The sequence below is a fragment of the Sorghum bicolor genome, chromosome 3 (genome assembly GCF_000003195.3).
Source record: "Sorghum bicolor cultivar BTx623 chromosome 3, Sorghum_bicolor_NCBIv3, whole genome shotgun sequence".
In the NCBI taxonomy this organism is placed as follows: Eukaryota; Viridiplantae; Streptophyta; class Magnoliopsida; order Poales; family Poaceae; genus Sorghum; species Sorghum bicolor.
The window spans coordinates 70,742,504-70,766,558 of record NC_012872.2 but is presented as its reverse complement, the minus strand read 5'-3'; the positions used below and the strand labels follow the sequence as shown (position 1 = coordinate 70,766,558).

At 50.0% G+C, this 24,055-nt stretch overlaps 2 protein-coding genes across 4 annotated transcripts; both read left to right on the top strand.

Annotated features, from left to right (window-relative positions):
* Window positions 264-5,309, top strand: LOC8078714 (regulatory protein viviparous-1). Of its 2 annotated transcripts, none has more exons than XM_021455964.1 (6): window positions 264-1,925; window positions 2,139-2,231; window positions 2,532-2,629; window positions 4,297-4,343; window positions 4,435-4,511; window positions 4,752-5,309. In XM_021455964.1, the coding sequence occupies exons 1-6, from the start codon at window positions 369-371 to the stop codon at window positions 4,980-4,982; spliced, it is 2,103 nt and encodes a 700-aa protein (XP_021311639.1). In that variant the 5' UTR covers window positions 264-368; the 3' UTR covers window positions 4,983-5,309. The 2 variants fall into 2 exon arrangements, with proteins under 2 accessions (XP_021311639.1, XP_002458965.1); XM_002458920.2 differs by having other exon boundaries at window positions 2,529-2,629.
* Window positions 17,239-22,296, top strand: LOC110434016 (ABC transporter B family member 26, chloroplastic-like). Of its 2 annotated transcripts, XM_021457478.1 has the most exons (18): window positions 17,243-17,869; window positions 17,982-18,106; window positions 18,613-18,655; window positions 18,756-18,800; window positions 18,905-19,027; window positions 19,110-19,213; window positions 19,384-19,438; window positions 19,531-19,601; window positions 19,699-19,801; window positions 19,922-20,132; window positions 20,215-20,288; window positions 20,485-20,541; window positions 20,635-20,709; window positions 20,797-20,871; window positions 20,951-21,232; window positions 21,341-21,405; window positions 21,610-21,670; window positions 21,806-22,296. In XM_021457478.1, exons 1-18 carry the CDS (start codon window positions 17,477-17,479, stop codon window positions 21,884-21,886), a joined length of 2,043 nt encoding a protein of 680 aa, XP_021313153.1. In that variant the 5' UTR covers window positions 17,243-17,476; the 3' UTR covers window positions 21,887-22,296. The 2 variants fall into 2 exon arrangements, 1 of the variants encoding a protein (XP_021313153.1); XR_002451459.1 differs by lacking the exon at window positions 21,806-22,296 and having other exon boundaries at window positions 17,239-17,869; window positions 20,951-21,245; window positions 21,610-21,676.

Sequence of the window (24,055 nt, the reverse complement as noted above, 5' to 3'; positions counted from 1 at the left end):
AGCGTGCACAGAGAAACCTCACCCGTAAATGGTTTGTTGTGTTTCAATGACAACTGGGCCTAAACATATCCGGCCCCACGTCTCCGAGAGAGGTATGGGTGCGCTCCAGGGGTGAGAAGTGGGGTGGCCGAGGAGAGGCTGGCGTGGGCGGTGGAGCGTTCCCCACAGCCCCCGGAGGCCGCCACGTGTGCCACGCAGCCGCATCTCGTTTCCCTCCTCTCTCTCTCTCTCTCTCTCTCTCTCTTCTTCCCCCTCCACCTCTTCGTCTCGTCTCTTCAGTAACTGCACCCACCTCCACACCTACACCGTGAGGCGGCGGCAGTCACAGACACCGTCTCTCTCCTCCTTTTGTCGTCGTGTCCCTTTGCATGGACGCCTCCGGCGGTTCGTCGCCACCGCACTCCCAAGAGAACCCGCCGGAGCACGGTGGCGACATGGGGGAGGCCCCGGCGGAGGAGATCGGAGGGGAGGCGGCGGATGACTTCATGTTCGCCGAAGACACGTTCCCCTCCCTCCCGGACTTCCCTTGCCTCTCGTCGCCGTCCAGCTCCACCTTCTCGTCGTCCTCCTCGTCCAACTCCTCCAGCGCCTACACCAACACGACGGCAGGAGGAGCTGGCGGCGGCGGCGCCGCCGCCGCCGGCGAGCCCTCCGAGCCTGCATCGGCCGGGGAAGGGTTTGATGCGCTTGATGACATCGACCAGATCCTCGACTTCGCGTCGCTCTCCATGCCGTGGGACTCCGAGCCGTTCCCGGAGGTTAGCTTGATGCTAGAGGACGCCATGTCCGCGCCGCCGAATCCGGTGTGCGACGTCAGACGTGAAGAGAAACCCGTTCTGGAAGGGACGGGCAGAGAGGAAGCCTGCATGGATGCGTCATCGGTGGCGGCGGGGGAGGAGCTGCCGCGGTTCTTCATGGAGTGGCTCACGAGCAACCGTGAAAACATCTCGGCGGAGGATCTCCGCGGGATCCGCCTCCGCCGCTCCACCATCGAGGCCGCCGCCGCTCGGCTCGGCGGCGGGCGCCAAGGCAACATGCAGCTGCTCAAGCTCATCCTCACCTGGGTGCAGAACCATCACCTCCAGAAGAAGCGCCCGCGCGACGTGATGGAGGAGGCGGCGGGCCTGCACGGCCAGCTCCCCAGCCCGGGCGCCAACCAAGGATACGAGTTCCCCGCCGGCGGACAGGATATGGCCGCAGGCGGCGGCACATCCTGGATGCCCTACCAGCAGCAGCCGTTCACGCCACCTGCGTACGGCGGCGACGCGGTGTACCCAAACGCGGCAGGCCAACAATACCCTTTCCACCAGAGCTCCAGCACGAGCAGCGTGGTCGTGAACAGCCAGCCGTTCTCCCCGCCGACGGTGGGCGACATGCACGGCGCCGGCGGCGCAAACATGGCCTGGCCACAGCAGTACGTGCCGTTCCCAACACCTGGGGCGTCCACGGGCTCTTACCCTATGCCGCAGCCGTTCTCCGCCGGATTCGGCGGGCAGTACGCCGCCGCCGGCGCTGCCGGCGGCCACCCCACCATGGCCCCCCAGCGCATGGCAGGCGTGGAGGCCTCGGCGACCAAGGAGGCCCGCAAGAAGCGCATGGCGAGACAGCGGCGCCTGTCCTGCCTGCAGCAGCAGCGCAACCAGCAGCTAAACCTGGGCCAGATCCAGGGCTCCGTCCACCCGCAGGAGCCGTCCCCTCGGTCGGCCCACTCCACGCCGGTCACGCCCTCAGCCGGTGGCTGGGGATTCTGGTCGCCGAGCAGCCAGCAGCAGGTCCAGAACCCGCTCTCCATCAAGTCCAATTCCTCAGGGGAACCGGTGCCTCTCTCCCTGGAAGCGGTGACCGCGCCACCGGCGAAGCCGGCGCCTGGTGCTCGGCTGGACGACAGTCCCCAGCGCCTTGCGGCGGCTTCAGATAAGCGGCAGGTGCATGGCATCGCTAGCTAGCACGAGATCTATACTATACCAAACTTGTCTTGTGTTTGCTCGTAGTAATAGACAGACGCACATCGCTGTCGTCGAGAGCAAACGAGCACGCATGAAACGTGCGTGCGCCGTATGCTCTCGCGTACGGATTCGATGCGTGTTCCTGTGGTGTTCGTGCATGGATCTGATGAAGATGTGTGTGGGATATTGCAGGGTGCCAAGGCGGACAAGAACCTGCGGTTCCTGCTGCAGAAGGTGCTGAAGCAGAGCGACGTCGGGAGCCTCGGGCGCATCGTGCTCCCCAAAGTGAGACAGACGACGCCCTTCATGATCTGCATCATATCTAGCTAGCCCCCCACTTGCACATATAAATCTAGCTAGATGCATTGCATGCATGCCTGCTGCATCCACTTGAGCCACTCCTGTTCTTGAACTAATTAAAATCAGCCATGGATAGATCACAGATGATCTATGCATCAAAGCTTGCAAACTGCTTTTGCATTGAATCTGTTCTTCAAATGGTCTTGCCTTCTCAAAATAAATTGGCCATGCTGGTTTGGTATCTCTCTCCTAAAATCGTCTTGTCTTCTTTGGACGATTCAGAAGGAAGCGGAGGTTCACCTGCCAGAGCTCAAGACGAGGGATGGCATCTCCATCCCCATGGAGGACATTGGGACATCGCGCGTATGGAACATGCGGTACAGGTGAGTGTCATTAGTCTAGGGATTTTTTGGGATATAGCCGAGCATTGATAAATCCATTTGTTGGGTGTTTCCCTCGAATCTCTGTTTGGTCTCCCTTTCTTTTATTTGGGCCGAGTTTTTTCCTCGTGGGAAAAATTTTGCGACACTGTAGCACTTTTCGTTTGTTCGTGGTAATTATTGTCCAACTTTGGATTAACTAGGCTCAAAAGATTCGTCTCGTAAATTTCGACCAAACTGTACAATTAATTTTTATTTTCGTCTATATTTAATATTCCATGCATGCGTCTAAAGATTCGATGTGACGGTGAATCTTAAAATTTTTTGAGTTTTTGGGTGGAAGTAAGGCCTTGTTTAGTTCGCCCTGGATTCCCCGTCACATCAGATCTTGCGGCACATGAATGAAGCATTAAATATAGACGAAAATAAAAACTAATTACACAGTGTGTCTGTAAATCACGAGATGAATCTTTTGATTCTAATTAGTTTGTAATTGGACAATATTTGTCATAAATAAACGAAAGTGCTAAAGTAGCGAAATCTAAAAAAATTCGCATCTATAAACAAGTCCTAAACAAGGCCCAAAACTGCATGTTCTTGGTTTACTGGGTGTAGCCGTGTAGGGAGATATAAAGGTAGTACCACGTACTACTGGGCCAGAAAATAGTAAATGGCATGAGTACGGCATCACTGTGGCATGGTCCCTTTCTTTCCCAATTGGGCAAGTGGGTCATATGAATATACTGTACGATGAGAATCCCAGGAGCAAATAGTGGCATGCACCCGTCTACACGTAATTCTGCACGCAATAAACATGTCTCTTCTCCAACTTGCTAATCGATCTCTGTTGTTTCAGTACTAAAATATTCTGCATATGCTCAGTAGCTAGCTTATGTACACCATCAGGTGATATTTGTTCTTAAAATGGCCTGTTCCTCCAGCTTGCAAATAACTACTTGTGGTATAGCTCGAGTTATTTCACAAGGCAGTTGTTACTTCCTTTCGGTTGGTGATACGTTCCTTAATTAAGCTGTGTGCTTGGCAGCCAGTTGCAAATCTTTAATTTAACAGCATCCGTAGTGTTCTCTTACCCTCCTTCCTCCGGTTTTTCTTCTTTCTGGTTTCATATGCTTTATTTCCTTGTCTTTGTGTGGCTCGTTTTTCTGGTTTGATTTTCCCCTACAAATAAAGGTGGTGTTTGTTTCATCCTTGGGTAACCTAACCGCAAATGAAATCAGATCACGTGGGTTTAGTCGGTGGGATCGTTGATTGCTGACTTTGATTGGTTCGGCGTCGTAACGGTAATTTGGAGAGACGGCGGCAATAAAATAAGGGATGGATATGAGCGGTATCACCTATGAATAGGACGATATGTGATTACGTGGTAATGCATAACGGACAAAATTGAACCAAACGTGTCTGCATCGCTATCCAGTCCTCCAAATAAACAGATTGCGTTACATTTCATCGAACCAAATGCCATCAAAGTTCTTCGTCAATTCTGGAAGTTCTATGCAAAATAATAACCTGTTCCAATACTGGAAGTTATATGCAAAATAGGTAGCTTTCATTTTTTGCATTTGTATATGATCTGGTGATATTTTGTTCTGAAAGTGGATTGCCTTGCTGCAAATTAAGTGCCTCATCAGCTCCTTATTGCATGCACGCAGGTTTTGGCCCAACAACAAGAGTAGAATGTATCTGCTGGAGAACACAGGTGAGAGGATCCTAAAACGTTACGATTTCCATCCATCCGATCTTGACATCTTCTTTGTCATTGTTTGATTCTGTTTTTTCTCAACTTGCAGGAGAATTTGTTCGTTCCAATGAGCTTCAGGAGGGGGATTTCATAGTGATATACTCCGATGTCAAGTCGGGCAAATTTGTAATGTCCTCCTCTTGTCTATTTCCTTGCTATATATGTTCGTTTTAGATCCATATACATATGCCTGTGAATTATGCATTGGTCAAGTGTCTTGGTCGATGTCCAACACAACTGTTTTGGATGCCACTGTTTGTGTGTGGATGTCAATCTCAAGTACAGTGGCATCTTTGATCTTGTTGTGCACTTGGGTTTCAGCAGCAGCAACTCATAACCCCTGATACCATTCTGTTGTATCCACAGCTGATACGGGGCGTGAAGGTAAGGCCGCCGGCGCAAGAGCAAGGCAACGGTTCCAGTGCCGCAGGCAAGCACAAGCTGATGTCTCCAGCAGGTCCAGAGAAAGCCAGCGTTCCTGGAGATGCCGACGTCGATGGGGTCAGTGGTGCATGCAAAGGGAGGTCTCCGCAAGGCGTTCGACGGGATCGGCAGCAGGGAGCCGCCGCCATGAACCAGATGGCCGTGAGCATCTGATGAAAGAACAACAGTCTTCTCTCGCTCACTCCGCCATTGATCCATCTCAAGTTATTAGCTAGCTAGCTCGAAACAGCTGACCTGATGATGGTGGTCACCCCCGTCGTGTGTTAAGCATGTAGTGTGCTAGGTGATGATATTATTAAATCGAGTAGTAGACCCCCACCTGCTGTGTGACGCTGAATTGTGTGCATGGTTTGGTTTGTTGGACCTGTGTCGTGGTGTCGTTAATTAGCTAGTCATGTACATGCATGGACATACCTGATCTCTGTCATTGGTGTCGTCGTCGTGTGCCATTCGGTTAACAAGACACAGCAGCAAAAGCTAGAACCTGCGTGCCTTAATCCTCCTTTAATTAATTTGTATATGTGCTGGTGTGGTATAATTACCTGGATGCATGCATGATGATATTCAAGCATGCATATATATCATCAAGCATGTGGTTGTTGCAAAATTCTTATTTACACGTGTGATCTCGGTCATTGGTGTCGTCGTCGTGCCATTCGGATAACAAGACAGCAGCAAAAGCTAGAACCTGCATGCCTTAATCCTCCTTTAATTTGTATATATGCTGGTGTGGTAATTACCTGGATGCATGCATGATGATATTGCGTTTGCAAGCATGCATGGCTTTTCTAAATTTGTTATTTTTAACAAAGCAAGCATGGTTGTTGCAAAATTCTGATTTGACACGTGTGTGCCTTAACGGTACCACCGTGTGACGTCGAAGCCGCTTGTTTACGGAGGGCGTCGAGCGCGTGGGGCGGGTGGGAGGCGGGCGTTACGAATGACAGTTGGCGGTAGGTGTGACGTCGAAGCCGCTTGTTTACGGAGGGCGTCGAGCGCGTGGGGCGGGTGGGAGGCGGGCGTTACGAATGACAGTTGGCGGTAGGGTAGATGAATCTAGGGTTATGAATGACAGTTGGCGGTACGGTAGATGAGTCTAGTGTTAGGTTTTGAGCTTTTGATAAATTTTCGGAGTGGGCGACAGTTGGCAGTTGATGAGTAGACAGGCCTAGGTTTCGAAGCCGTTTGTTTACGGAGGGCGTCGAGCGCGTGGGGCGGGTGGGAGGCGGGCGTTACGAATGACAGTTGGTGGTAGGGTAGATGGATCTAGGGTTACGAATGACAGTTGGCGGTACGGTATGTGGGTCTAGTGTTAGGTTTTGAGCTTTTGATAAATCTTCGGAGTGGGCGACAGTTGGCAGTTGATGAGTACACAGACCTAGGTTTTGGTTCTAAGCTTTGGGGTAATCTCTAGAGTCTAGACTATGGCCTATGGTTAGGGAGGGTGCCGAGCATGTGGGGCGGGTAGGGGTTGGGCTCCATGGGTGGCGGTTGCATGGCGGTGGGGTAACGGACCAAGGGTTAGGTTTTAATTAAGCTTTGGGGTAATCTGCAGGGTAGACGAGCCTAGGGTTAGCAGGGGCGAATCTATGTGTATCCATTGGGGTCAGCTGACCCCAATAACTTGACAGAAATTCACTTAAAGCTCTTTAATTGATCTGCAAATTATTCTTTCAAATAGAGAATTAACATGTATTTAACCTCGTTGTTTACTCCTTGACCCCAATGACATAATATCCTGGATTCTCCCCTGAGGGTTAGGTTTTGAGCTTTGGTTTAATCTCTAGGCAGTAATCTCCAACGTCCTTCGGACCTAGAGGGATGGTTGGGGCGGTGGTCGGCGCGACGGTGGGGGGCGTTTAAGGGTGGTGAGGCACGGCAGCAACAATGCCGCCAATCAGGCGATGGAAGACAAACAATGGACTAGGTAGGTAATGGGGGCGATCGCATACAATATTAGTGAATGATGGGGTTGAGGCGGGGAAGGCAGTGAGGTTGTCGGTGTTCTGGCTTGCGGCCTAGTAGGAGATGGAGGAGGGTGGCGCCGAGGAAAGAGATAGTAGGAGAAGATTAACGATGAAGAAGAGTGAGGAAGACAATGACCCATAGAAGACGAGCACTGTTACCTGAACTGACGCACGCGCGTCAAATAAAGGGGTGTGCTGGCTATTAGCAGGTGCTAAATCGAAATACACTTGTATGATACAAGGGGAGATAAATTAACACAAACGACAACCATGTTGCATACACTACCGGAGACGGAGTTTTTTCCGATGGCGCTCAAGGTTGCCGATGGTCGAGGAATTTGCCATCGGCAAAAAACAAGGTTTGCCGATGGCAAAGTGGAGCCATCGGAAAAACTATTGTTGCCGATGGCCGGGCCATCGGCGAAAAAAGCCCATCGGCAACCGTCCAGTTTGCCGGTGGCCCGGCCATCGGCGACTAAAAGCCATCGGCCAAGAAATTTTTTGCCGATGGCCAAGCCATCGGCAGACCTCCCCCATCGGCAAAACTTGCCAGGAGCGGACGGCCGCAGACGCCGTCACGTTTGCCGATGGCCGCGGCTAACGGCAGACCATGGCCACGTGGCAGCCTGGGGAGCGCCCAGGCCCACCTTGTTTGCCGATGGCCGGCCGTCGGCATATCTTGTTTGCCGATGGCTTTCCATGGCCATCGGCAAATTTTTTTTTGTTTTTTCCTTTCCAATTTTTTCTGGTGTCTTCCTGCCCCAAATACAAGCCACCTCCAAAGTTTGGGACAATTTTAAACTTTTTAGCTATATTTCGTTGATTATTTCTGTTTCTTTTAATTTTTCCCGCACCTCAAGATTTGAACTGCAGGTACGTGAAATAATGCAGACTTTTGATTCGAAAAATGATATTCATGATTCTCGGAGTATGTTGAGACCATATCCAGGATCTCGCATGAAATTACGACCCTGTTGGCCTCGTAACATGGGTAGTGACGTGCCGAGAAAGTGTTTTAAAATTCTATATAATCAACGACCCAAACATCTCCACATGTGGGTTTTGACCATCCGACGTCAGCTTGAAACTTTTTGAAATTTTTACCACACACTACACATGCCATGGCAAGACAACTCGTCAATTTTGGACTTCGTTTGCATTTTATAGAATTTTAAAACACTTTCCTGGCACGTCACTACCCATGTTACGAGGCCAACACGGTCGTAATTTCATGCGAGATCCTGGATATGGCCTCAACATACTCCGAGAATCATGAATATCATTTTTTGAATCAAAAGTCTTCATTATTTTAGGTATCTGCAGTTCAAATCTTGAGGTGCGGGAAAAATTAAAAGAAACAGAAATAATCAACGAAATATAGCTAAAAAGTTCAAAATTGTCCCAAACTTTGGAGGTGGCTTGTATTTGGGGTAGGAAGACACCAGAAAAAAAATTGGAAAGAAAAAAACAAAATTTTTTTTTTGCCGATGGCCGGTCAACGGCGAACGGCTTTGCCACGGCCATCGGCAAAGCTTGCAACCCTAGCTAACGGGCCGGCCCATCTCCTCTCTCTCACCACTCTCCACTCCTCTCTCTCTCACCCTCCTCTCTCCCACACCGCCGCCGCCCCCGAACCGCCGCCGCCGCCGGACTCGCGCCGCCCGACTCGCCCTCCAGCGAGCCCTCTCGCGCCGCACCCCCACCTCGTCCTGCGCCCCCCCCCGCCCCGTCCCGCGCCCTCCAGCGCCGCCGCCGCCCTGCTCCTCGCCGGCGCGGTCGCCGCCCGCGCCTCACCGCCGCGGCCGCCGCGCCCTGCGCCTCCCCCCCACCCCGTCCTGCGCCCCCACCCCCGCCCCGTCCCGCGCCCTCCAGCGCCGCCGCCGCCCTGCTCCTCGCCGGCGCGGTCGCCGCCCGCGCCTCACCGCCGCGGCCGCCGCGCCCTGCGCCTCCCCCCCACCCCGTCCTACGCCCCCACCCCCGCCCCGTCCCGCGCCCTCCAGCGCCGCCGCCGCCCTGCTCCTCGCCGGCGCGGGACCGCGCCTCACCGCCGCGGCCGCCGGGTCCTGCAAGAAGGGAAGGGAAGGGGAGGAGAAGAGAAGGGGAGGAGGAAGAAAAGAAGGAGGAGAAGGAGGAGAAGAGGAGGGGAGGAGGAGGGGAGGAAGGAGAAGGGAGGACAAAGGAGAAGGGGAGGAGAGGAAGGAGAAGGGGAGGAGGAAGAGAGGAGGAGGAGGCAGAGAAGGTCCGCTTCATTCGTGCACCGTCCGTCCACGTCGTCCGACGCCGTTCGCCCACGTCGTCCGACGCCGCGCGTCGCCGTAGGAGAAGGTAAAGCTCTAGGGTTGTCGGCCATCGCGCCGTTTTCTGTGTTGACGGCCTTCGTGCCGGGTTTGTGGTTGTGTGGGCCATCGTGCCGCAAATGTGGACACCGGCCTTCGAGCCGGCAGTTTTTCTTGCAGGTCTTGGAACCTCCCCATACAGGGGAGGTTCTGTCGAAATTTTCCACAAATATTGATATCTTTATTGCTTTGCAGAGCAGGACTTGTCGGAGGGGACCTTGACCGTGTTCGTGCACCTACCCGCCTCTGCGCCGCCACCCTAGGTATAAACCACCTCTGTGTCTTATAGTTGTTGTAAGTACATTGCGTAACCGAGTTAGGCGTCTCCCGTCCGAAACAGATTCGCGGTCGTTGGTATGCGGATCAGTGCATATCTGCGACTGTTTCTCTTTCGGATTGTCCACGTTTTTTGGACAGCCCGAGGATGCGTAGATGGGTTAGCTTCCATGTTCCGCCCCCGTCCGAGTCGGAGTTTCGTCAGCCCCTCCCCGTTGTTCTCCGGATACACACTCTCCCTGTCGGGACGTGTATCGGGAGAACAGCGGGGAGGTGCTGCCGAAATTCCGTCTCGGACGGGAGCGGAGCATGGAAGCTAACCTCATCTACGCATCCTCGGGTGGGATTAGGACCTATCCTTCACCTAGTAGATGGTAGGAACGCCTTGTAGATGCAGATTTGGTCTTATTACTTGCTTACTTTGGCGCATGACAGACGATGGCTGACCGTGAGTGGATGTACACGGGATTCAAAGACAAGACCAATGAATGGGTTAATGGGACCGGGGAGTTCCTGGAGAAGGCATTTGGCCCAGCTTCTAAAGGGGCGATTCAGGTGTTTTGTCCCTGTAGCAAGTGTAAGAACCAGACAAGGAAAGAGCAACGACAGATGAGGAATCATATTTGGGCAAAAGGGTATGTTCCAAACTATACCCGCTGGATCCTCCATGGGGAACCCCAACGGGTTACGGAGGCGGTGGTGAGACCGGACCTCGAGGGGTTTGATCAAGATGCCGGAATGACAGACTTGCTTGAGGACGTTGGAGCCGTTGAAGGATTGGGGGTGGTGGAAGAAGATCCAGAGTCGACCGCAAAGGCGTACTACGACATGATGGAGGCGACAAAGGAGCACCTTCACGAGAAGACCCGCATTTCTAAACTGGATGCCATTTCACGCCTAATAGGGCTGAAGTCGTCACTGGGCATCAGTCGGGAAGGTTTTGATCTCGTATTGGCAACCGTTGGCGGGCTGCTTCCGGAGGAGCACTGCCTACCGAAAAACACGACCGAGTCACAGAAGCTCCTTCGTGCACTCAAGATGCCTTATAACCCGATCCAAGCTTGTAAGAACGGGTGTGTCCTGTTCCGGGGAGACCACGAGGCAGCAACACACTGTCCGGAGTGCAAAGCCTCTAGGTACGTGGATGTAGAAGGCAGTGATGGCACTAAGAAACAGTCTAAGATCCCCCAGATGGTCATACGACACCTTCCAGTACTACCGAGGCTGCAACGGCTGTACATGACGGAGGAGTCCGCGAAACAAATGACTTGGCACTAGACTGTTTCATTCTTTGTCATTGCAGGCACTAGACAAAATGCCAGGCGGAGGACGGTCGCGCCGCAAGAACGTCAGGTCGAGGTACAACTTTCTCGCGCCCCAGCAGGACGACGTGGAGGCCGGCCACCACGAGGAGCGCGTGGAGGCCGGCAACCACGAGGAGGACGACGAGGAGCTTGAGGTCGAGCCGTCGACCAGCAGGGGTGCTGGTAGGCGCAGGAGTGCCAGGTTGAGGCTGTTGGACGATGAGGCAATTTGTGTCAACCGCGGTGGCGACGAGGACGACGACGAGGAGGACGGCGGCGGCGGTGGCTGTGGCGACGACGAGGAGGAGGACGGCGGCGGCGGTGGCTGTGGCGACGACGAGGAGGAGGAGACCACAGGCACCTCGGCTTCCACGAGGACCGAGAAGAAGCCCTTCCAGCGCGGGCCCACTAAGCTCCCTGAGCACTTGCCGCGCCCTGAGGACCGCACGCAGATCGTGATCTCTGGGCCGTCGTAAGTATCCATTGTTGATTTCTGTACTTGTTCTTATTTCATTTTCGAATTAAAACTGCATACTAACAATTGTTGTGCTTGTGTAGTGGCTGGAGAAAGGTGTCGGCCAGGACGGCTTCGCCCCATGTCACGAGCATCCAGGGGCGAATTATTAAGGCAAACTTCCCTGGCTTGGTCACCATCGAGGGGAGGACGATCGTGCCCGACAAATGGCCATACTACTGGCTAATCAGGGACGCGCGTGGGGAAGTCCTCGCTGAGAAGATCAAGAGGGAGTTCTGGGTGAGTCTTTCAATCGCAACGCATATCTCAATACTACGCATTTGTTGGACTTTTCTCAAACAATGGAATGATGTTTGATGCCTGTGTGCAGTTGTACTATAGGTTGGCGGAGGGGTAGGACCCCGAGGTGGCGGACAAGCATCAGGAGAAGGTGTGCGAGTCGCGGATCGAGGACATGTTCTACGAGGCGCGCACCCAGGCCGTCATCTCCTACTACGCCAACTACAAGGGGATGAAGGTGGATAAGACCACGTCCAGGGAGCTGATTTGTGAGCCGGAGACCGACCTCACCGAGGAGCAGTACATGCAGGTAAATAAGTAGGAAACCATCCGCTGTGATTCCTTATGTGACACATTCAACTCATTATCTGGAAGATCTAACACTTGAATGTCATGCAGTCACCTCCGGGCTGGTGCAGCAAGTACGAGGACTGCTGGCGTACGATTGTCCAAGGGTGGCAAACGCCGGCGGCGTACGTGGAGCACCGAGAACGTCGGGCGAAGCGCTTGGGAGAGATGGCGAAGTCCGGGGTCTCACACCACCAGGGGAGCGTGAACCTCGGCGAGTTCATGGAAACATGGGTATGCTTGTGTTCAACCATTTCTTATAGCGTCGGATTTCTTATATCTCTGCTTGTAACCATGTTTTCTGTTTTCCTCGCAGAGGGAGCACCACGACGGGCAGCCCATCAACGAGTACACGGGGTGGGCTCTTGCTCACAAGAGCCCAGCGAAAGCGCCCTCCACCACGTACAACTCTTCGGACGGGCCCAAGAAGTACACTAGCCCGAGAGTGCACGAGAAGCTCACCAAGTACGCCGACGCAGCTCGAGCGGCCCATGGCGACGACTACGACGTCACCACAGAGCCCATAGACCCTAAGCTCGTGATGAGATTGGGAGGAGGGAAGCAGCACGGGCGGTTCTATATGGCCCACAGCGCCATTGACCCGTCCTCTGTCCCGACGCTGACCCAGATCCGCAAGGAAGACCAGCGTAGGGGCGGCGCACCGCGGGTCCCCATAGCGCCTCGGGAGCAGAGCAGTGCGCAACAGATCGCGGGTCTTCAGGTAAGTGGAGTTTCATTCGTCGTTCGACCGTTTCACAAATAATGTACCTTGCCTTCAAATACAATCCACCATGCTCGTGTAATATTGCAGGCCTAGGTCGAGGAGGTGGTAGCCAACCAGAAGATGATGGCGCTTGCCTATCAGCAGCACGCGACCTCAGTTGCGCAGCACTACGAGAAGGCGTGGTCGCAGATGTCCCAGCACATGCGTGCCATGGGAATGAGTGAGCCTCCAGCCGCTTTCTTCGCTCCACCTCCAGTACCTCCACTGCCACCTTTTCTTGCACCTCGTCCGGTGAGTCCCTACATTGCCTACTGCTTTAGCTTGTGATGCCAGTCCGCAGGTACTAATTCCATCACTTGGTCTTTGTGCAGACACACTCGGCGGGTTTGAACCCAACTCCAGGTGCTAGCCCTCCGGCGAGTGCTTCTCCACAGGTTCCTCCTCCACATCCCGGTTTGGGTCCTTACCAGAGCCTCCTCCAGAGCGGGCAGCCGTTCGGCCCGACACCTCCACCGACGCAGGGGTACTCGTGGCCGCCGCAGGGGCAGCCCGGGCCGTCTCAGTTCCCCACGCAGCCGGGGTACTCGTGGCCGCCGCAGCCGCAGCCCGGGCCGTCGCAGTTACCTCAGCAGCTCGGCCACTGACAGTACTCGTGGCAGCAGCAGCAGATGCAGAATCCGCAGCCGCACGGGGGTTGGCCTCAGTGGGAGGATGCTTCTGGGGGCTCGGGGACCCAAGGGGACGGCGCCACGAGCTAGGTAGCTTCTACTCCTTATTTTGGACCTTGTTGTGCCACGTCGGACATGTTTGGCCGACGTTGAACTTGTATGGGTGCATTTGGACATGTTGGACTTGTATGGATGCACTTCTGATATGGACTTTTATGCATGGATATGGATTTGATGCTATATTATGTTTGAAATGGCGTATTATTGCGAATATATGTGATGAATGTTGTATATATTGCTTCTGATATCATGCTTGTGTTTAAATGTGCTGGAAATGGAAGAAAACAGGGAAAAAAAGGAAAAAAAATTTCCCCAGGTTCCTGTGGAAATTGGCCCAGCGCGGCCTAGGTATGCCGATGGCCGTGGCCAACGGTAAAAAAATTCGTGAAATGATTTTTAAAAAACAAAATACAAAAAATGCCAACGGCCTTGGCCATCGGAAAACAGGACTATTTGTCGATGGCCACGTGGAGTCAGCCATCGGCAAACCCGCCGTCAGCCTGACGGCGGGCCGGATGACGTGGAGGGTTTGCTGATGGGGGTAGCGGCCATCGGCAATCCTTTTGCCGATGACTTCTGCTTTAGCCATCGGCAAACATGTGTTTTCCGATGAGAATTTTACCGATGGGAGGTTGCCGATGGCCACGTCACTTTGACATCGGCAACCTTTTTTTCGATGGCTAAGTTCTTTTTGCCGATGGGTTGCATCCGGTAGTGATATCCGTATATATTGTTCTGCTAAAAAAATGTATATATTGTTATGGTGGTTCTTCTTTTCAGACTTTTTTTTATTATTTTATTTAAACATAAAAGGAAGGCCACACCACACATGCTGCATCTGCATCACGCACACAACACCTAACCTGCTGGTTGATTCCTGGTGCACCGGCCCCTAGATTCCTCATCTGGACAGGACAGCGACGACGCCACGACGGGGGCATGGCCGAGACTTTGTTCGCCCGCGCGCACGCTTTCGCGACGACGCCGCTGCGACGATCGGGCCCGACGGCCGTACCATACCATACCGGGGGACAGCAGCCAGCAGCCGCGCGCGCGCCAGGCTGTCCGTTCGTCGCCATGTGCGTCGCGCGGGCGCTGGCGTGGAAACATGACGTGATGGCGCGCTCGGTTTCGCCGGGGACGATAACGTTAAACTACTAGAGTGCTGCTGCCGCACCAGCAGCTCCCCCTGTGTGCCGATGGTCTCTCCGGCCGCCATGTGCCGCCGCGATCGATCAGCTAGCTACCTTAAATTAGAGCCATGAGATGATATAGCAGCCGACTGATGAGACGAAATTTTATATATTCATTTGTGGTGGGCGTGTGTTTGTTCGCCGTGTTTTCATTATTTCTTCCATGATGGTTTGTGTTGTAAGTTGTGACCATCGGTTCTCCGGTCATCGGACGTACGGCCAAAAAAGTGATGGGCCGAGAGAGAGTACGTGGTGCGCGTGTGTTCTCTCCTCAATTTGCTCGGTCGGGTTCTTTCACTTGTCCGTTTGTTTGCTTCTTATTTCTCATCATCTTTGTTTGAGAAATGCTATATTAAATAACCAGAGGGGAAAAACATTAGAGGTGTGTGTGTGTCATGTGTGATGATGCGTTGTGTCATGTGTGTTCGTAAAGGGTAAGGCAATGATGATGCGATCTGTGTGGAGTCTGGAACTGGTGACGTGTGCTCGCGCCAACAAAGAGAGGTACGCTTCCTAAGCAGTTAGTAATTTTTGTCCTTCTTGTGGTATGATTCACACCTGACTCATCAGAAAATCAAAAACAAAAAGAAGCAGTTAGTAATTTTTGTTGTTCTTGTTAAAATCAAACATAGAAAAACCAAACAAAGAAAAACCACGTACATAGCGCTGTTTGACGTGGAGAACGAAAAGTGGTTTGGAAGACCAGCGCAGGCAATCTGTTTTCAGTTTCTTGTTTTGGCTCTACCTTTTCTGCAAGTGGTACTAACTGCTGAAGCTATAGCACCCCTTTTATAAGAAAACTATGTAGATTTATATAGTGTATATATCCACCATAAAACCATTGTTCAACTGTATATTACTTGTAAAGGTTACACACACTAGTAGTGCTAAAAAATGTTGTTCATGATTTGTCTGCACTTGTAACAGTAGACTACCACTTCTGTGTATGATACACCAAATACGGGTACACCTAATGGTGGTCAGTTGCAAGAGAGAGAGAGAGAGAGAGAGTCACTTTGAGTTTTGAGGCGATTTTTCACGAAAGCTGTTGACGCATGGCCTGCTCTCTCAACGCATGTTTATGTTTGCAGAAAGTAAGAAAAAAATCACCCCACACGGGGATAAATATGTGTAGTCGCGCGTATCCATGACCCATACCCGCCCGTCTCACTCCTTCCTTGAACTCCTTTCTGTGTAAGCTTGTTGTGCCTGATTGGCAAGGGACATGCCCCGCCACAGGCCGGGCAGGGGCACAGTTGTGGTGGAGATAGAGGAGGTGGAGCTTAGCCTCAGGCTGTTGCTTGGCGGCCGGGTCAGGCTTGTTACGGGGACAAAAGCTCCTCCAATCGTCGTCTATGCAGACCATGCGGACAATGTCGGTGGAGGTGCCGGAAGTTAGGAGGACTCAGTAACTTCTACTTCCTCCCAACTTCCGACGCCTCCGCTTGGACGGGTAGCGAGCTTGTCCACTCAAGGTCGTGCAACACTGGTACCTCCACCGGTGTTGTCAGCATGGCCGCCATAGATGATGAATGGGACAGCTTGTCCTCCTTCCTATCTAGCTCGAACAGGCCACCAAGTGAGATAGCCAAGGCTTAGCTCTACCTCCTCCGTCTCCACTCACAAGTTAGCATGTTTTTAAAATGACCTATCAACTAGGACGACGCTTCAGAAGCCGGCGCAGCGCGCACATGCGACACAACATCATACCTTTTATTCTCCGCTTGGGTCGAGACCGTTTCTCTATCAGGCGGCAACTGGCAATCTCATAGCCCGCAGCCGATCCGACGATCACTATTGATCCTACAGCGTCCACGACTGTGATCCACCCCTACCTGTTGTCCCTGGCACACCTATCGGCTGTCTGCCCCCAACCTAGCTGTTGAGCAGACTACAAACGTTCATGTTCGACGAGAGGTTAGACTGATTTCCTGCTTCCCCTACCTGTATGCGTGTCTTGTCTTCCGTATGGTCGTCTCTACGTACGTGACTATGTCAATATGTCACTTTGTCAGATTTGTATATTGCTCTGGTGCTCGTTGAATGAATCTATTTTATTTCTAAATAATATGTGTACATAATTACTTATCAATAATTATTTATGTACCTGTTTAGATTAGTCAGATCAGTGTCACTCATCACTAGATAAAATTAACAAATAGGGTGGGCGAGTGTCTAGTAGTCATATGTTTGTGCGGATATTTTCTTTGAGTTAGATAAAGATGATTTAATCAAAACATTCATATCCTTTAAAAAACGGCAGTTGAAAAGTTAGACATATAGTATTCTATGTCTCTTTTATGCCTATATTTTTGACTATCAATATTGCATTTGAACTATTATTGAAACTAATAAGAGTTATTATGTTATTTAGTGTCTATATAACAAATTATTCTGCAAATTCTATAATTACTTACCAAATTAATAAATATATTTTTGTCAAATTACAGATGAAATTTTTGTATGCCATATGTTATTTCCATCACTGCTAGTACTGCCCTTGTCGTTTGCATCGAAGCAGCAGCAGGCCAGCAGCAACACGAGGTTCAGGAACCACCCACGACCACAGGAGAAGTCCGTTTCCTCGCAGCGTAAACCAAAGCCAATCCAAAAACCTCGCAACTCAATGATAGCCATACAATTTCCAAAATCCAAGAAATTCCACCACCACCGAACCAAGCACTTTCGCAACGCAAACACGCGCGTGGAAAACAAAACGGCACACATTTTTCCTTTTTTCATTTTCGATTCCAGACAGAAAACTGAAAAAGACAGCGAGGAAGGAAAAAGAAAAAAAAACACAACGAGGCAGAGCAGCCGGACGAAGAGGAGGAGGAGAGTCGTCGCGCACTCGCGGTGCCAGTGCCGCGCACGGCAACCCAACCAGCCCAGCTCCGGCGAGGACGCAACCGTCAGCGTCGCCCTTGGCCTCGCCACGCTATTTGAAATCGCGCGGCCGCGAGCCGGAGTCCAGATCGAGTCTCGCGCGCCTAGCTGAGGGGTTTCGACACCGCGAAATGCCGGCTCCGGCTGCGATGCTGCTCCTCACGGCGGCCCCGGGGTCTCGCACGCTGTCGCTGACCCTGGCCGCGAGGCGGGCGCCGCTCCGGGCCCCAAGGCAGCGGCGGCTGCGGCCGGCGAGGATCCGCGCCGCCGCGGCGATCGGCGGCGAGTTCGGTGGCCTCGGCCGGCGCCGCGTCGTCGTGGGGGAGTTCATCGAGCGCCTGCGCAACGTGCTGCCCGGGGGCAGCTGGTGGCGCCTCGAGGACGGCGATGAGGCCGGGGACGGGGCCGGCCGCGCCGAGGGGAGCGGGACCACCGCCGTCTCCGCGCTCAGGCGGATGTGGTCCCTCGTCGCCGGCGACAGATGGGTCATCTACGCCGGCTTTGCGTCCCTCGTAGGCGCTGCGGTAAGGCTTGACAGCCATGAGCCCATGACAGTGTGCTATGGTTGTTTAGTGATTTATCTAGTTTTCAGTGTTTGTTGGTGAGCATAGTGATGTGCTTCGGTTGCCATTGCAGCTTGCGGAGATCGCCATACCACATCTCCTTGCGGCGTCCATTTTCTCTGCGCAGAATGGAGGCGCGGTGTTCTATCGAAATGCCAAGCTTCTGGTTGTCCTATGTCTGGTGTCCGGGGTGTTTAGGTTAGTTGTATTTTGCTCAGATTGTGCTCATATTGACCATGGTATCAAATGGCACACATTTTGCTATTCGACTCACCCGTTTGCTCACAGTCAATGGAAGCAGCTAATCATAGGCTCTACTGTTTATATCAGTAAAATGTTGTTTTCTGCAGACTTAGTGTGTAATGTATGGTTCAGAAATCTCTATGTGATCAGCAAAGTTTGGTAGTATCACTCTGAAACATTTGTGTGTGTGTGTGTGTTGGGGGGGGGGGGGGGGCGCTGAGCATGAAGTTTTGATGTATCTGCAATATAATGATGAATACAAAAGGCAGGATCATAGAGAACCAGAAAATCACGCTTGCTACAGACCATTATGAAAAATGCACATATACAGATTCGTACAAACGGAAACGGGGAGCTTTTTCATGATACTCTGTGCAGAATTATTAAAATTGATTATTTCATTCTGCATGATTTTGTGAAACAAATGAGGTTGCTTATGTAGTGGTATCCCTAACTTGCAGTGGTGTACGAAGCTGCTGTTTTGGTGTTGCAAACATGATATTGGTAAAACCATGTTAGATTCCTCATGTCCTAACAAGTTTGTTCGTTCCATACTGTTTCCATATGATCTGCCTATAACCCTCATCATCTGAATTTTTCTTAGGTCAAACGTATGAGAGAGGAACTATTTGATTCCATTCTTTCACAGGTAAGAAAGAATGCAGAAGTATGGAAGCTGAAAGAAAATTTGTTATGCTTTTTTTTTTGCTCAACCATACCACTATGATTTTTACTGTAGTTACATTGTGCTAGGATATTTCCTTTTTTGATGAAGAAACAGTCGGTGATTTGACAAGTAGACTTGGTTCGGACTGCCAACAAGTGTCTCGTGTTATAGGCAACGACCTTAACCTGATTTCACGCAATTTACTTCAGGTGAAAATTTCTTTGGAGTTCTTACATTGAACATCATTCAGTGTTTGAAAAGCTCATGTGCTATTTCATTAATTTATCTCAGGGTGCAGGTGCATTAATTTATCTGCTAGTCTTATCTTGGCCTCTCGGATTGTGTACAATGTTTGTTTGTGCCACTCTATCAACAATTATGCTAGTTCATGGACGGTAAAAGATACTATCCTTTGTTTGTCTGTTCATAAACTTTAGTTCAATTTTGTACCATTAGATTGCTAGTGCTGTGCAAAAAGAGGCTTATTATAGAAATATATTTGTTGGCTTGCATTTTTGGTGTATGTGAGAGAACTCAACCCATCACATTACTACTTGATTGGTAGGTTTCAGAAAAGGGCAGCTAAATTTGCACAGGAGTTCACCGCAAGCGCCAATAATGTAAGATTTTTGTAATGAGACAAATAAGCCATTTGCTAGAGTCAACTTTGTTTCCTTCCTACGCCTTAATATTTTACACGGATGTAATTCAGGTTGCTCAAGAGGTGATAACTTTGGTTAGGACAGTGCGAGTGTATGGAACGGAAAAGCAGGAGTTTAAAAGGCAATTTCTATGCTTTCTTTTTTTCTTGTCTCTTAGGTCCATTGCAGTTAACACTTTGTATGTGTCAAGTGCCATAATACCTTTGAGTCTTCGATAGGTATGCAAAGTGGCTTGATAAGCTGTATGATGTAAGCTTTCGGCAGACAGTGGCTTATGGAGGCTGGAGCCTGAGCTTGAACTATCTATACCATTCTACTCAGGTATCTCCTCTGCTATTGTTTTTCTTTTAATTAAACATCAGAGTAATTTGTAATATTATCTGGTGATGTTAAAGCCTTTACACCCTTGATGAAGTACTCTTGCAAATAAGCTTTGCGTAGGTCATTGGAGTGGTGATTGGAGGTCTAGCAATCATGTCTGGGAAGTTAACTGCTGAGCAGTTGACAAAATTCACACTATATGCTGAATGGCTAATTTTGTCCACATGGTGGATTGGAGACAACTGGTCCTCCCTGATGCAGTCTGTCGGAGCAAGTGAAAAAGTTTTTCGTTTGATGGATCTCCTTCCTAGCAAGCAGCTTAGCTCTGAAGGCAAGGAAATGTGTGCATGACTGTAAGACTAATTCTTTGGAGGCATTGCAATTCAGTAATATAAAGCTTTTCATCATTGCAGGCCTCAAGTTAGAGAAGTTGAAAGGGAAAATTCAGTATGCTGATGTATCATTTTCATATCCATCAAGACCTACGGTATGCTTACACAGTTTTTTATACTTTATGTTTACAAGTACTGTCAATGAACTGGTACTTCTGATCTTAACATTTAATATCCAGGAGAAGTTTAAGAAAATGTGATGATTGAACTCTGAAGTATGGATACTTTGTAATTATAAATGCTGGCAAGGGTTTATGTGGCCCTTCATTTACCCTTTTTTATTTCTAACAGGTACCAATTTTGGGAGGATTGAATCTGACACTGAATCCAAATGAAGTAGTTGCAATTGTAAGACATATGGGTCTTGATATTTTCTTTGTCAGTTAATTTTCATGGACTGATATTGGATGTCTTACTACCTTTATTGATGGAACTTGGTAGGTTGGTCTTAGTGGAAGTGGCAAGAGTACTATAATCAATTTACTACTTAGACTATACGAACCTACAAATGGGCAAGTAAGCTGTTCGTAACTGTGGTCTCAGCTTTTCACACTTCCAGAATCATCCTTTGATTGTATATCTCACACTTGTGTGCTGATGCAGATACTAATTGATGGTGTCCCACTCACTGAGCTTGATATCAGATGGTTCAGGGAAAGAATTGGTTTCGTCGGACAGGTTGAGGATCAACTCCACATACATTAAGTACCGTATGAGACTTATGTTTTACTGAACAACCATGTTTTGGTGTATGCAGGAACCACGCTTATTCCGAATGGATATTAGCTCTAATATTAAATATGGTTGCCCAAGAGAAGTCAGTCATGAAGAAGTGGTCTGGGCTGCAAAGCAGGCCTATGCTCATGATTTCATAATGGCTTTGCCTGATGGTTATAACACCATTGTTGATGATGCTCTTCTCAGCGGAGGTCAGAAACAACGTGTTGCTATTGCCAGGGCCCTTCTGAGGGACCCATCTATCTTACTTCTTGATGAAGCCACTAGTGCGCTTGATGCGGAGAGTGAACATTATGTCAAGGTAAATCATTAATGTAAGAATTTGAATATCGTATGAGTTTAAATGGTGTATATACAATCCAAATGTGCCTAGGAAAAAACTATTGATATCTTCTTTCTGTCTAACTAGAGCGTCATCACAAAAGTTAGTCGAGATTCGAAGGCTAAAAGGACTGTGGTAATCATAGCACACAGGTAATGTATACTTGGCACACAGGTGTTTGCTATCTTGATTTTTGAACATGCCTGGAGATCCCCACAGTGAGATTTTGTATTATAACTTAAAGGATGCTTCAGATTTTGGTGTTTACGCAAATACTGCAGGGGAGATCCCCACAGTGAAATTGTGTATTAAAATTTAAAGGATGCTTCAGATTTTGGTGTTTTTTCCTTGTGTAGGCTATCTACAATTCAAACAGCTGACAGAATTATTGTCATGGAAAATGGTAATATCGTGGAGGTATGTTTTCAACTGTTGCTGCCTCATTAATTCAGAGCGCAAACTCGTAGTGCTGTTGTGATCTTATACAATATCTTATACGCTTTCAGCATCATTTGGTTTCTTAAGTTCAAGGTTCTTTGTATGGTTTTGCAGGATGGTAAACACATTGATCTTATTGAGAAGGGTGGTTTATATTCAAGATTAGCCAGGCGACAAAATGACAACCTTAAGTAGCCCTGAAATCACAGAATGTGGTTTACTCCACGCGTTTTTTTTTCAGTGGAATGGCAGAAGTGAGAGTCGTCTGTCATTGGTGTATTCTTTGCAAGGACTGACCTGGACCCAGGAGCTCGAATAAGCTGGCATTGTTTTTGCCATCAAGCAGAAACGATTTACGACTAATCAAACTAAACCAAGATGGTTTCCCCCCACGAGGACGAGCACAGTAAGTATCGAGTATTGAGAGCAGACTTTGAAGAACCCAGTAGTTTGTAAAGATAGCTTCCACCGCATCCCGTCAGATCCAGCATGCATGTAACTAGAAGTATATAGGCATTTGTTATCTTGTTACATCTGAAACTTATTTTACACACGGAGTTACCTTTAAAAAAAATACACACGGAGAAAATGCTCCAGTTTTGTTACGAGCACTGTGTACCTCATTTTCTGAATTTCGTGTCAAAAAAATTATATGCAATTCACGTAGAATCGTGTTAGGCTCCTAGCCTACGACAATAAAATTCGTCTCCTTGGTCCTTGGTCGTGAAAGGCTGCCTCCAAATAGTCGTTGCTTCGGTAAGCAATCCCCGTGCTTGGCTGCTTGCAGTGGCAGCCCCATGACGACATACCAAGGTAATCTCCTAGCACAGTGAATTGAAACATATGAAATATAATGTAACAACCTTAATCTATTTTTTTTAAACAATAACAATCTTAATCTAAGCAAGGATTACTTCCCCTAGCGCGGTGGCTCTAAGTTTTAATAAAAGGGCACACGAGTCCATCGGACCATCACTTCTAACATATTCTTAGCAAGAAGACCTAGAGCAACATGCTTAGCAAATCTATCATAAGTTTCTATATAATGTAAAAAGACAACTAGCTAGCTAGACGTAAGCTAAAACAAGAGAAAGATCATTAGAGCAGAAAATAAATCTATCCTAATCACGCTTTAACAAGCAATCCTACTTCTCATACATCAAGAAAACTTGCACACAAGCTTATGCAAGAGCTAAACAAGAAGTAATAGAAGAACAAGAGGAAGGCAAAGAGGCAACCAGATTTTTGTTGTAGTAGGTTGTTTTCAGCAACATGTAATGATAGATTATTATATTTGTGTTGGATTTTTTTCACAATCGGGTCTTTACCCGTTTTTCATTAAGAGGAAGAGCCAAAGAAAGACCGGAACACGGATACATGGACTCGTAGATAATCCTATGATTACTGGTGAAATCCCAAAGACAAACGAACAACAAGAACACATGAGGTTCGGGGGGGTGTTGGACCTCCACCACTAAACACCACTGATTATGCCTGCTAAAGAAAAAAAACATCCACGCAAGGGTCAGGGTGGGTGAAGCTAAGTAGTAAAGCATCCATCCGCAAGTGACCAAATAGCTACTACGGATAGCTCGGCATCCATCCACAAACGACCAGGTAGCTGTTGTGGAGAGCTCAGCAACCATCCATCCATCCACAACGACCTGGTAGTCATTGCGAAGAGGAAGACGACCGTAAACACCAGCGACCAGGTAGTCGCTGCGAAGAAGAAGACATATCCGCCAGTGGACAGGTAGCTATTGCGAAGAAGACGACTGCAGCGACACCAACACCCGAGGTGGATAGACCCAAGCGAGGAGAAAGCTGAAGTGCAGGTAGACACAACACGAGCACGAAGCGGTTTCGACAGGGGGTGGCCAACAACGAAGCCTCCAAGGAGGGCATGACGTCCGCGGACACCAACAACGTTGAAAAAAGGCTCAAGAAGGACTTTCGTCCCTAAACCGCCCCCCAAGGACCCGTGCGACGAACCGATCTTTCAACGACGCCTTCAAGAAGGTGGATGACGCAGTTGCGCCATCGCCACCGGCCTAAAGCAAGAAGTCAGGCAGGGTTTTCACCCAGGAGCTTGTTTGACCACAGTCGTTGGGGGGTCTCTTGGCCCCTGCCACCGGCCCACGGAGTCGCTGGCCACCAAATGGTGGTGGCCCTCCCAAGTTGCAGCGCCAGGAGATGGTGGCTCGGCCATGGCCAATAGCCACAAAGCCCTGCCCGCCAGACGTAGGAGCCTCCAAACCGCCAGAACTGCAGCCCAGGATTGAGACGCAATGCAAGTACGCTGGCAAGCCGAGCCGCGGGATGGCCAGAGCCCGGTTCCGAGCCGCGAGGTCCCCCTGCCGCGTC